The sequence below is a fragment of the Nothobranchius furzeri genome, chromosome 13, assembly GCF_043380555.1.
Source record: "Nothobranchius furzeri strain GRZ-AD chromosome 13, NfurGRZ-RIMD1, whole genome shotgun sequence".
In the NCBI taxonomy this organism is placed as follows: Eukaryota; Metazoa; Chordata; class Actinopteri; order Cyprinodontiformes; family Nothobranchiidae; genus Nothobranchius; species Nothobranchius furzeri.
In genome coordinates this window covers 41525516-41539502 of record NC_091753.1, presented here as the reverse complement: position 1 = coordinate 41539502, position 13987 = coordinate 41525516, and the positions used below count along the sequence as shown (strand labels likewise).

The window sequence follows — 13987 nt, the reverse complement described above, 5'->3', positions numbered from 1 at the left end:
TTTGATTAAAATTTTTATTTCCTGTCATAGGCTTAACATGACAGATGTACTGAAGGAACATAATACATCTGTTCCAGATATTTAAAAAAGGTACATATTATGATTTAATAAAAGTCTAGGTTAAACCTATCAAGATTCAAAAGAGAATTCCATTCAAAAAAGAAATCATAGTATACAGAAGGTTGTACTTGACAAAACAATATTGACACCTTTTATCAACACCAAACCAATAAGCTCATAACACATCATAGTCACATCACAGCCATTCTATGGTTCAAAAAACTGACAATTTTCCTTTTGGTGTTTTGGTTTTCGACCTTGGTTTTCTCATTTTTGGTTTCGGCCAAGAACTTTCATATCAGTCCATCCCAAATGATAAACATGATTGATTTATAGTTTAGTAAAGGAGAAATCGAGTCATATTTACAACACAACTGGAGCAGAGTTCACTTAGAAGATAAAATATATATTACAGAAGTATAAAATTTAGGGATTGGTCATTTCTTCAACATAAATAATATGGATGGAAAAGTAATTGATCTTTTTAAATTTACCTGTGAGAAATTCTTTTCGAAGGGCACCAGTGTCGATTCCTGCTTCCCCAAAGAAGGACACCTTCAACATGGCAGTGGGTGAATTTTTTTTTTGACGTTGCCACTGCAGAAGGCCTCTCTCCAGAATGTTTGTTCTTGAAATAAGGATGCTGAACTGCTTCTCCACATCAACTCTTTGACAAATAGCATCCAATACATCATCAACACTAAAAGAATCCATAAATGAAAGAATAAACAATCTATTCAGTTAAGAGTTCAGAGTATTAAATCTGTGTGTGTGATGTTTTTTACCTTTTCATATGCTCCTCTTCTATTTTGTTCTCCTCAATTTCATCCATGTCTGTTACATTTTTGCTTCTAATAAACATACAGAAAAAGTTGGTGTGTCAATGTGAAATTCTCAAGATGTTATATCCTATATGTAATTTAAAAAGCCCTGCTTTTTCAACTACCTTTCTCCACATGTGCTTGCATGGATTTCAAGGAAATAAGGAGCAAATTTCAAGTTACAGATAGGACACTGAAGCTTCTACAACAGAAATGAGAGTTAAAATATTGAATAGAGTTCCAGTGTAGTTATGATAATGTTCTATACTCATTTCTATTAAGATATTACTTCTTCATCCAATTTCTCTGTGTTGGTGTGCTCTTCAGATGGTTGCACGGACGCTATTTGGACCTCGGTTTGACATGCCTATCATAATTAATAGACATATAACATTAATGATTAAGATAAAAAAAAGTGGGACAATTATTTTATTGCCATTTCAATGCAATACAATTTCATTAAAATAAATGCATATATTGTTCTATGATGTATGTACCTCTGTGTCCTCAGCTGAAGATCCAGACTCTGTGCACTCCTGCACATGAAGAGCCAAAATGTGCAATGGCAGACTTACTTTGCATGTTTGGCATTGTGCTTTGGGCATATTTTTAAATTCAACTGCATCAGGAGGTAACGGAGTAAGGTCAAATTCTTGCTGTAAAGGTACTATATACAGCAAGTTTTTCCCATTTCCTGTCATACTGCGTATTAAGGTCCCTGTGTAACCTTCAGAATCAGGAGGCACCAGTGTCAGTTTCCTTTTTCCCTGACCGCCTGAAAAAAGTAGAGCCCAGATCAAGTTCACATAGATGCACATTATGGGACTATCATGTAATAAGCATTTGTTACCCCTACCTGTAGCCTTGTAGAGCAGCCATCCTCCAGTCAGACCCTGCATTTTAGGATATTCACTTTGAAGAAGTCCAAATAACTGCAGAAAAAGATCAATATTGTGATGCCTGCAGACTTGATGATCTTTACAGAGATATATAAATCTGAAGATCTAAATATTTATTAATTTAACCTCTTCATGGTTCATGTCCCTGGTCATTGTGAGATGTCTTTTACCCAGTCCTGCCTGGGCAAGCTGAAATTCCTCAGAGGAGGTAGGTGTTGTTTCTGCATTACAGTTCAGCAAGTATACATAGAAACTGAAAGGTTTCCATGCTTTAAAAGGTGGTGTCACAGGGATCCTTGGATTATGCATTTTTCGTTTTCCAAGAAAACTTTTTTTCCCAAAGAAACCAGGGAAAGATCTGAACGGAATTAGAAAAATACATGAAAATGACAGCACAGTGATAACACACAAAAAAGGTTAAAAACTTTTTAAATTATTTAGTTTCATATTTAATCTAAAACCTTGCCATCTCTTGATTTACAGAGGGAGGTCCCTGTTCCTGCCTTACTCCCTGTGCTGCCTGGTGCTGTCCCTGAGAAAGATTCTGAGTGAGCACAGTAATAAGATTCTGTGCAGCGGCTTCCACTGTAGAACTGTAGTTCACATTCTAAGAAACACATATATTAAAAAAATTAACAGGTAAAACATGACAGAAATTATGAACTATGTTAAACGTAGGGATGCACCAATACCGGTATCAGGTATCGGCCTCAATACCACATTTTCTAAAGTACTCGTACTTGTTAAAACTCCCCCGATACCGGGAACCGATGCCATGGTTTGAGAAATGTCTGTTTGAGCGGCGTGTGAGGGGTTAATCACAAAGTTTTTTTTCTCTAAATAATTATTTGTTCTATAATATGTTGCATACAACATGCTTTAGTTTTCATTTTAAATAAATGTTCTTAATTCCATACTAGTCCCTTGTTTTTCTGTAAAATCATATGACTATGTGACTGTAACCTGTAAATTTAAATCATGTTTTTATAAAGTACTCGGTATCTGCATCGGCTAGTACTGAAATGCAAGTACTCGTAATCATTTTACAAAAAGTGGTATCGGTGCATCAATAATTAAGCACAAATAAGTATGCATCAGCATGATAGAGTATAATGCTAGCACGAACAAAAATCTGCATTATATACAGGTTGGATCTATATGAAACAGCCAATAATGACTGGAGCACCAATAACAACTTCTTGCCACTGCAGTTCTCTCTCTCTCTGTTATGTAAGAAATTGTTAACTCCATTAGTAGTGCCTTTATTACTGTATTTACTTAAACATGACACATAGTTTAGGGAAGATTTTGCAGTTACTTATGTCATTTCGACTGGAATTATTCAGCGGCCTAATACTTGGGGGTAAAAAGGCCTTCTGAAAAAGATCTTACTTTTTGCTTTACACCATCATAATATTATTGCTTTTTATCTAAAACACACGCATAAGTTTATTGTAGGAAAAACCGTGAAAATTTAACACGTTCCCCACCTTTTTCCCTCGTGATAATTTGTAGCATAGCAAAGGCGTACCATCACTGAGTAATAACAAATCAAATGATTAATTTGATTAGATTTAAGCATCAAGACCGAGAATGACCAGCACACTGTTTGAGGAAACAAGGATTCCTCCTGAGGAGCAGGCCAAAGAGGCTGGGGAGAGGGAAGTCTGGGTCTATTTACTGAAGCTGCTGCGCCCGCGAGCGGAGCCCGGAAGATAATGGATGGATGAGAGTCTAGCAACATTGCCTTAGCAGCAGGTGAAGAAGACTGCATAAGCCCGATTAGTTATGGAGTCTTTTAAAAAGTTTTCCATATTTTTGGTGAAGGATCAAATTGTTAATATTACTTTACCTTTCGGAGTAAGTTTCAGCCGAAAATGATAGCGAGGCGTTTCTGTTGAGTTATTGTAGCATTTCACCAAAAAAATTAAATAAAAAAACAGAATAGCCAAAAAATTAATCTTACTTTTAACCGTAACAATAGCCACTTCGTAAATTCTTAGTATTCACAGACTGCAGTGTAACTTTTCCAAACTTAAACACTCACCTGATTGTTCGCGCCAGCAGTGTTGTCGGAAGACGACGCCATTGTTCACTGAGGCGCAAAGCAGCACCCACGCACGCTACTTTGAGAGCATGGGAAATGACCACTTCTCACATAGTGGTTGGGAAAACTTCTCATAATTGATCAGTCACGGCGTAATTTGTACACATTACTGATTGAAAGAGGTTTAGTAACTGAGTTTATGAGTTATGCATGACATGTTCTCCAACCATTATCAAATAATACAGTGCAGGAGGTGTTTGATAAATTTTGTTTATTCCCAGGTTTTCTGAAGGTAACATGAAAAATGGGCCGTCTTCAGCCTCTAGCGGCATGCTGTCACTCATGATTCCCCGCCCCTCTCAGTGTAGCCACGCCCACCAGGCCAAAACAGGGCCAGAAGTCTGTAACTGAAAAATACAGATCCGAAAGTGAAAAAAATAAATCTGAAGCTGAAAGAAATTTTTTGTACATTAATTAAAAAGATCTGAATGTGAAAAAATGTAATCTGAGACTGACTGGATTTAAAAAAAATAATAATTGAAAAATAAATTACTGACATTTTTTTTAGTAAAGTTTACTCAGAAAAATTCAAAATAAAAATACCATTGGGGTTTAAGTTCTTACAAATATTCCAAACGTTTGATTTTTTTTAAAATCCAAGGCTTTCTTTTTCAAAGTTCACTCTAAAAATGTGACTTTTGCTTTCAGTTTACATATTTTCGATTTCAAATTTTTCTTTTAACTACACAAACATTATGGCCCTTATTTAAGCCCATAGGGGCTCCCACATGTCCACAGGGGACACACCCGGTGGGATATATGTTGGATTCCTGGAAGGTGTGGAAGATCATATGCCTCTGCCAGCAATCCACTGAGGACATCGAAGACGTGTGGATATTCAGCCTGATGATCGCTGGATTTCTCCTGATTGGAGTGGGAGGATATCTGGTTTTCTGGAAATTTGGGAAGACGGGAGCGATTGGAGGGCGACCCGCACCCACAGAAAGCACCGTCCGTGTGGAGACTTTTCAGACTGGGATGTTACTCGAGGTGAATCGTAAAATGGACAATGTTCTAGCTGCGATACCGGTATTAGTGCGCAAAATGGATGTCATCTCGGAGAAAGTCACTGGACGGTATGGACAGGTTTAAAAACCAAAAATTGGCTTCACTGAATGACTGGAATGATCAGTTTAAAGACTGAAGGCAGAAAGGAAAATTATCTCAGCCTGACTCAAACAAATTCTTATCTGAATCTGATGCCCTGGGAGCCTTGAGCTGCAAGCAACTAAAACCCCCCACGAAGGAATGCAGACAGATGCTGCTTTCTGACCTTCCCCACCTACAAAGTTTAATTACAACAATCAAACGTGACATAGCCCGGATTTGTATTCTGAACAGTCTAAACATGTTTTAAAAAGAATCGCGTGACAAAAGTGGCACCTGCTCAGTAAAACCACCAACAGGGTGAAAAATATCAAAATATTGTCGGCAGAGAGGGGCTACAACTTCTGGATCCACTTTATATAAATCGTTTTATTGATTATCTTCTTACGAAAGATAACTTTGACGTACACGAGCGACCAGGCGCGTTGCAAACTTTTCAAAAGTGTGGGGGATATTGTCTGTGCCTAAAATAAGTTCATGCTATTCATCTTGTTATTTTAATTTCCATAATAGCGGAGCAGGTGCGAATTTTAGACGCGTCACGCATGTCTCCGTTTTAAACATGTTTAAACTGTTCAGAATCCAAATCCAGGCTCTGTCTCGTTATATTGGTGTAACTAAAGTTTGTACTGAATGAAACTTTACATTAAACCATGTTGAAGAGAAAAGGATCCGATTAAATCGTTTCCCCCTCATTTACAGTCACGACGTACAGCGCAGTGCGCGTGGCTCTGGGGTTAATCAAGTTTAATTGTTTCTCTTTGCAACAATCTTCACAGGAAGGCAAAACAGTTAAATGACAGGTTACAGATATTTCCATTTGACTGTTTATTTTGACGGATAAACTCAAGGATGTTGTTGATTTCCTCCCACTGAAGCGGTCTGGAAACCCGGTCTCTCTGAGGGATGTGTCACTTGGAAAAATGTTATTTTTATGAAATTATGAAAGTTTGGCTGAACAGTGCTTGTTCCCGTCTCCAATATGGAGACGCATGACGCATCCAGTCGCCTCTTCAGCTCAGAAAGCACCTGTAGAGACATTTGATCACGCACAAAGTTTATGTGGAGCAGAAGCGGTCGGGCCACGGCAGGTGAAACGTTCCTATAGCCTACATGAAGTGAAACTGTTTAATTGTAACATTAATATGTTACTGGACACGTAGGTCTGGTTGGTTAGACCAGTGTTTGAAGTGGAAAACACACACACACACACACACACACACACACACCAGATAAAATAATGCTGATAGCATGGACTAGAAGACAGGTGATGGTTTATGTATTTAAATGATGATCAGGCTGCTGTAAAATGTAATCTCCATCCACATCCAGACAGAATTATCCTCTATTCTTTCTCTAGTTGCTCTGCTCTCGTCTGGGCCGATAGCTGATGGAGCGCGCGGCACGCCTAACTAGCGGCTGATGCACATTTTACGCATTTGGAGAGGTGGGCTGGATGCTTTGCGTTTACTGGATGTTGGTCCACTTAACGCACGGGTGTAGACTACATATTAATGACAAATGAATGAAAATTAAATTGGGAGTTTTTACTTCATATTTTAGAAATAAAAATGACGGGGGAACACATTTATGACGTCTTTTTAAACGAAATTTTCTAGCGCGACCTGCCTGCTTCACTAAGTCACTGCTTATTAAGGTCCGTCCAGAATTACCGTGGCCCACCCAAAAATGAAAACCTGGCGCCGCGCCTATTATAAACCTCTGCAAATGGTTGTTCTTCACTTTATCAAACTCAGACTTTGTACAGCTAATGTCAAGATGTAAAATTATTCAGTCGAGCTCTTCCGTCCCTCCCTCTCCTGCTCTCCTGGAAACCCAACATCGGCTGTCAGAAGCGGGAGGTGAAGAAGGAGATGAGGCAAACAGAGTGAGTGCGACCTAAAGAGACCAGACTGGTGTGGAGGTGAGCAAACAGCTGGAAAAGTGTGGGTGTTGAATCCCCCACGGGTGCGACGCCCATGGTACCGGCTACTGTCACCTGTTGTGAGCAGCGCTCTGCTGTCTGAGGGTAGGCCCCGCCCACAACGCTGCGACTGATGCGGTGTTTTCTTTACTGTGGGAAACGGGTAATAATGGCTCTTTGATGGGAACAGGTTGCCGACCCCTGGTAAAAGATCTGAGCTGGTAAAACAAAAACCCTCATCAGCAGGCTTTTTTGAAAGTGGGGGGGACACAGCTGCCAATTACAAATTTTGCCGGGGACATGTCCCCGGTGTCCCCGGTTAAAATGACGCCTATGGACACGGGAACTGTAACACTCGGGAACTGGACCCTGAAGAGACTGCAGCAGCAGGCGTGGGATCCTGAAGAGACTGCAGCAGCAGGCGTGGGATCCTGAAGAGGCTGCAGCAGCAGGCGTGGGATCCTGAAGAGACTGCAGCAGCAGGCGTGGGATCCTGAAGAGGCTGCAGCAGGCGTGGAACCCTGAAGAGGCTGCAGCAGGCGGGACTCTGAAGAGACTGCAGCATGAAGGACCTGCAGGCGTAGGCCCCGCAGGCGTGGACTAGGAAGTTGCTGAACTGAAGGAGCGACGCGAGGAAACCAGGATCGGCGGCAGGTACTCGACAAATGGTCAGAGCAGGTGCACATCACAATCATCTGGGTCACAGGCAGAGGCTTGGGTGCAGGGAAGCAGAAGAAGGAGCGGGGAGACCAGCCCTACCACCCCGGAGAATGATGGCGTGCGTAGGGGGTTTTACTCCACCAAAACCCCAGGATCCGCGGCTTCCGTTGGGGAAAAAACAGGACGGGGTGGACAGCAGGAGAGGAGAATGGTTTTGACCACCCCGGGAACAAATAGGATGCGCCGAAACCCCCTCAATGGGTCCGACCACCCCGGAAACAGGTAGGATGCGCCGAAACCCCTTGAGTCGGAATCTCCTTCCGCTGGACAGAGACAAAGCAAAAAAAATAAATAAATAAATAAAAAATAATCCTCCAGGCAGATGTTATAGCTCACCACAGGTCCAGGTTGGTCAGATCATTCTGTCAAGTTGAGCTGTAGGAGTTGGTGGACCATGTGTGGTGGAGCTGACCGGGAGGCAGGAATGCAGGCATGGATAAAGTAAAAATGGGTTTAATGACAGGATATGGCAGGAACAACGAGAACAACACGACAAACAACAATGATCCAACAATGACTGATACAAGAAGGGAGGTATAAATATACAGGGGAAAATCAGGAACACATGGGCAGGTTAACAAGGGGCAGGTGAGACAAATAAAAACTAATCAGGAGGCAGGGGAGAGTCACAGACGGAGGGAGGCAGGAGCAGATTGTGACAAGATGAGCGCCGTAGATGGCTGCTCTCGCTGGGGGAAACAGGATCCCAGCCCCCACCCACCCCCACCCCCCTGCCTTCCTATTGGAGTCTCGTGTTATGTTGTGCTGTCTGAAGTCTGTGGCATTTCTGTTTGAGGTGTTTTTTGCATAGCAAAGCTGCCCTCCCGGTGGAGGGTAACTCTGAAGTGCTTTTTTTCCCTCCACCTGAACCAATCCTCGTGTAACCCTCTTATCTCTATTAAGGTAGCGGGACTCGGGTTGCGAATGACCACAGTCACCAATTCTTGTCATGTGTCTTGCCCATGTATGTCTGGTCTCTGAATTGTGTGTACTGAAACTCTAATTTCTCTCTGGGATTAATAACGTATTGATTGATTGATTGATTTATGTATGTGTCAACAATGTTTTTTAGTCTCATATTTTTATCAGGAGCATCATCAGAATAGCACAAGGACTCTAAGGTGCTTTAGGCTATTTACCATTTATAGAGATGTTTTGAAATGCAGATTTTCTTTCCCACAGAGCAATATGACAGCAACCTGCAGCTGTGTTGTGGCAAATATGGAAACATGGTGGTCCGGACAAAGCTGTCCCCTGACCATGAGTGCTGTTTAAGTAGCCAGTACAACCTGTATACCGAGTGCTGCTGTATAAAGAATCAACCACTGGTGCAGCCTCGATCCAACAATACATGCTGCTGTGGTAAGTACCCTCACCACTTCTGAATAACATGTGACTAAAGCTACCATGCAGGTTTTCCTTTTTATTATTTTTGAGTTTTATACAGAAACTAGATTAATTTAAATCATACCACAGATTTAATTTTCAACAAATATCAGACATTAGTATAGGGGGGACTCAGGACACTGAAACGTCCGCTCAGGCAGGAAATTAAATAGGTTTCAAATAATAATAAACAGAACGTCATTCATTTTAGTATTTTTTCTTTATATTTATAAAAACAACTGTCATCATTGTTGATCCAGTTTGTAAAATAGAAAGATCAGGTATTTAAAGCCATGTTGTTCTTTTGGAGCTTTTATGTACCTCAGGATGTGAGGTCACTCCTACTCACCTGCATACAATCACACTGATGAAATAATTAGCCTACAGCTAAATGTGTTAGAAAATTGAATATTTGAACAGATAGGCAGGAACTGTTATGTGTGAATCAGCAGGAGACACCATCTTATTATTAATATTGAACATTGTAAAGAACACTATTCTACTAGAACTTTGTTGTATTTACTTGATTTTTTATTTACAGAAAAGAACCTGACAAAATACACGAATGCTACTACAGAAACACAATGGTATGTCACTGGTTTGGGATTTTAAATATATCCTCTAAGTTTACAAGTTTAAAATTAACCTTTACTGGATATTTATGATCATGTTCCCATTATAACAATACTGAATGGCTGCTATACTGAGCATACATGGGATCTTGTTAGAATAGTGAACAAATCAACAATGAAGCTTGTTTTCGTAGATTTCTCAAGTTTTGTAGGAATTGGTAGAGAAAATAAGGACAATATCCTACAGCATGGAAGAAATAGTCTCTAAGATTTATGACACTGAATTTTTATTCTGTGAAATTATGTATTTTATTTTTTTACTTAAAATATACCAGCAAAAATTTCATTTGTAAAAAGCTCAGCTGCAGATTTTCATTAGCAAAAATTCTACTGCTGCGGTGATCTCCTGGTGACCCAAGCCAAAGTAATTGTTCAAGTGACTTTTAGAGAGTTAAATCACGCTTCTGACACCAGTGAGACCAGTAAGGTGTCAACTCGATCAAGTGACAATTTCTTTGACTTGGGTCACCAGGAAGTCACCTAATTTCTTTTTGAATTTGTGCTGATAAAGTGCAAGCCGTTATCATATTACAGTTGTTGGCTCTGCAGCATTAGCTCGCAGCAGACACGGCAACCCCACACTCACTGATGGTAAACAATAGTTACGCCCCTCCTTCCTTTACTTTGAAAGGAGAAAAACTGATCCCCGTAGCCAGCTGGATGTGAAATATGTTTCAGTTAGGGCTGGGCGATATATCGATATTTTTAAATGTTGATATAATTTTTCAACAAGATACAAGATGACTTTATATCTTTATATCGACATAACGGGTCAAACTACTATGTTAGCGATCAGCTGTTATGCTAGTGACATGTAGCTAACGTCTCTAAGCAGTTATTACGTGTATTCTCACAAGTTTGCTCAATCTGAGAACCTCTGGGTAAATGTGCTGCTCTAAACTTTGCATTTGGCATCCTGGTTTTTAATTATTTTGGACGTTCAACGCCAACAGAATTCTGTTTATCCATCCTGCTTTTGCGGAGAGATGAGCCAAACCCCTCCCTCCCTACCTCAAACGTATTGTAAGGGTTTGAACAGTAAATGACAGGGTTGACGTTTGATTTTGAAGGCGAGCTCAACGGGTGAAAAATGTTGTTCCGGTTCCAGCTTTTTCCGCTCTAGTTTGCTATGCTAATAAATACTCCGTTACGAGCGATTCTGTTGAAAAAGTTAAAGAGTTTGTAAGGCGTGGGTTACAGCGACAGTAACCCAAAAATAATACTCATAAAAGAGCAACCAGAGACTCTGAGTCATTACAGTATAATCACTGATATGAGCCAATGCTGTTAGATTCCAGCCATGTTTGCCTTAATAACTAATAACTCCACGGTGCATGACCCATGTGATCCTCAGTAGATGCAATTACATCATCATAAACTTAGCTTAACATGATAGATTTTTTCTCTGGACAAGAAATGTACGATACGGCCACCTCTGGATGAAATTCAAATAATTTTACATAAATTATAAATATATAATCACAAAGTGCCTGTGGGACATTTGATACACTCTGGCTATCAACTCTGTGTGTGTGTGTGTGTGTGTGTGTGTGTGTGTGTGTGTGTGTGTGTGTGTGTGTGTGTGTGTGTGTGTGCGTGCGTGCGTGCGTGTGCGCGCGTGCGCGTGTGTGTGTCCAGACAGCTGTACCAGTGTTTATAAAGCTCAGACTGGTAGAGAATAGGCACTAAGGTTAAAGTTTGACAAGAATCAAAACATTGTTATGCATTTATTACAGATTTATGTATACAATTTCTCAAGACAGCTTGAAGTGAGTTAACTTGTAAATATTTTACAGGAGGAAAAATATCGAGATATATATCGTATATCGGACTTCAGCTAAAAGAAATCGAGATACAAGTTTTGGTCTATATCGCCCAGCCCTAGTTTCAGTGTAACCTTCCTTCCAAAATGACTGAAACATCAGACTCTTTTGGGATTTTCTCACTATATTCTTACATACTGCACCTTTAAAAATTGAAATGCATAATTTCACAGAATAAAAATTAAATGTCATAAATTCAATGTCTAAAAAACATCATATTCTGGTGAGATTGTATTAATTAACTAATGTAACAACAAAAATGTTGTCTGCTATTTTTCTAACAGTGTAGGTCAACCAGAGAAGAGCTCCAACAAAACATCAAACCCGGTAAAAATTTCTTTTGATTAATTAAATCTGTACATTTTAATAACAGTTTTAGGAACTCATCCATCCATCCTGACTAGGGTCATTAGGAGATGGAACCCAACTCCAGCATCATACAGCCACACTGAGACAACTGAGACAACCAGTCACACAATAAGTCACCTAATTTAGAGACATGCATGTGAAAAGCCACAGTCATGGTCTTGTTCCTATGACATACAGTAGAAGTGCTGCAACTGCACCACCATGCAGCTGTTTTATGGGGGAATCAAAAATAAATATAAAAATAATAAACTTTCTATAAGGAGTCATTTGTTTATTCTTCCTGGCATTATTGTTGGTTGTCAACTTTTTTTTTTTAATTTACATATTGGAGTAAATCAGACAAGTCTTGGCACGCTAAGCTGGGAAGGCTGCTGTTGACTTAGTGTCCAGAAGAGAGCAGAGAATATCTCTATTAGTAAAAGCAAACCATTAGCATTAGCAGCTCCACACCATGGCAGCAAACGTTCAGGCTTTGTGGCAATAACACATCAACATTACAGAGCAAATGGAGGCAGTGGAAGAGCTGCATCGCTGTTAGCCGATCAGGGGAGAGGGGAGAATATAATTGAGTAGGACTATAAATCCTGCTGTTTTCCACTTCCATCTGACTAACTTCTACTTCCTGAGACAGGAGCGCAAGAGCTTTTTTCTCACAAGACATTAATTCAACTACTATTGACAAATGCAGATTTATTAAAATAATGAGTGAGTGCCAACATTAATGGATATTCTATCAAAAATATTATTTATTATATTTTCCACCCATCCATCCATCCATGCATCCATCTGTTCATCATCTATTCATCAACCATTCATCCATCCATCCATGCACCAATCGATCCATCCAACCATGCATTCTTCCATCCATCTGTACCAGTTTGTTCATTTCACATGAATTGGTGTTGTTTAATTAAGTTGAGTTTTTTAGTTTGGTTGGATTAAACATTTGGCAGCAAACAGATTAATTTCCCAATGAAATAAACAGTAACTGTATTCTTCTCAAACAGACAATTTGCTGCAACAGTACCGTTCAGAGAGAGTTTTACACCAAGATGGAAGGATTCAACTGCTGTGGTCACCACTACTACAACTCTTCTCTGTGGACGTGCTACTTGGGGAGGCTGACTCCAAGAAACGCAACACACAATGGTGAGTTGTTCAATGAACTTGTCGGAATTGAATTTTCGACCTGAAAAGTTTCTGCAATTTGTTACTAAAATTGATATAATTTACTATTTTGTTTTACAGAATTCAAGCAAAAATTAAGCCACAAAAGGAAATTAAATACATGCCAAAAGGTTTGAAAAAAAAAATCAAAGTAAAGTCTTGACTGGGTTCAACCATGAACTCATTCTCCAGTTTTTATTTTGTTCCATCCAGATGTTTTCAATTGGTCACCACTGGTTGGTCTGATGCAACTCTGAACAGTTACTCAACATATTCTTTAATGCTACGTTTAAATAACTATATTACTAATAACACAACAATAAAGACAATACATTTTGTTAGTTTGTGCATCTTGACTTCATCATGATCTTTGTAACTCAGGTTTAAATTGTGATCAATGCCATATGTCCAAAACCTTGACAGTGAATTTTACTTTAAGATATCATGCTAGGAGCATTGTGACGCTGTTACCCCACCAAGTCTAAATGTATTATTTACTAAATTCTGAAGATAAAGCTGTGAAAGTGGTGCTGAGCTAATGCAGTTCGTCATTAGAGATGTTTTATCTACACCAGAATATGTTACGGGTTATTATTTTCTTTGCACATTATTGACTGTGACCAGGGAATGTTTACATTTAAATTATTTCCCATAAAGTTAATAAAGCTGTACTTGGATCAGGATCTCGTTGCCAGTTTGAGATATAGGAAAGTTGTTAAAAACACTAATTTTGATGCTTTGCTTCCTTGTAACCAGCAGTTTTAGCCTTAATGAGGCAGCAGTTTGTTTTAATGTGATTTTTACGATGTCACGTCTTCAATAGTTGGTGAAATGATGGTAAATAAATGTTTTACCATAAAGACATAACTACTATTGACCTGTGACTGAGCAGTATGAGCGATTAAATGTCAACTGACATGTTTGACACTAAGTATCATTTACTTATTGTTGCATGAGTCATTAAAATGTACT

General features: G+C 39.5%; 2 protein-coding genes across 2 annotated transcripts in view; one reads left to right on the top strand and one right to left on the bottom strand.

The window, feature by feature from the left end:
* LOC107395928 (uncharacterized) overlaps positions 1-3086 on the bottom strand; it is a 7464-nt gene extending 4378 nt beyond the window's left edge. Inside the window, exons 1-7 of the mRNA XM_054732261.2 lie at positions 1907-3086; positions 1738-1813; positions 1379-1656; positions 1171-1248; positions 1007-1083; positions 846-911; positions 555-760 (exon numbers count right to left, since the gene is read on the bottom strand). Of these exons, the coding sequence (XP_054588236.1) occupies positions 555-760; positions 846-911; positions 1007-1083; positions 1171-1248; positions 1379-1656; positions 1738-1813; positions 1907-2089 (964 nt within the window). The 5' untranslated portion in view covers positions 2090-3086. The remainder of the gene's footprint in view (positions 1-554; positions 761-845; positions 912-1006; positions 1084-1170; positions 1249-1378; positions 1657-1737; positions 1814-1906) is intronic.
* The window catches only part of LOC129152183 (galaxin), a 26776-nt gene extending 12789 nt beyond the window's left edge, over positions 1-13987 (top strand). The window contains exons 6-10 of the mRNA XM_015951457.3: positions 8821-9000; positions 9566-9611; positions 11764-11806; positions 12856-12997; positions 13097-13987. Of these exons, the coding sequence (XP_015806943.1) occupies positions 8821-9000; positions 9566-9611; positions 11764-11806; positions 12856-12997; positions 13097-13152 (467 nt within the window). The 3' untranslated portion in view covers positions 13153-13987. The remainder of the gene's footprint in view (positions 1-8820; positions 9001-9565; positions 9612-11763; positions 11807-12855; positions 12998-13096) is intronic.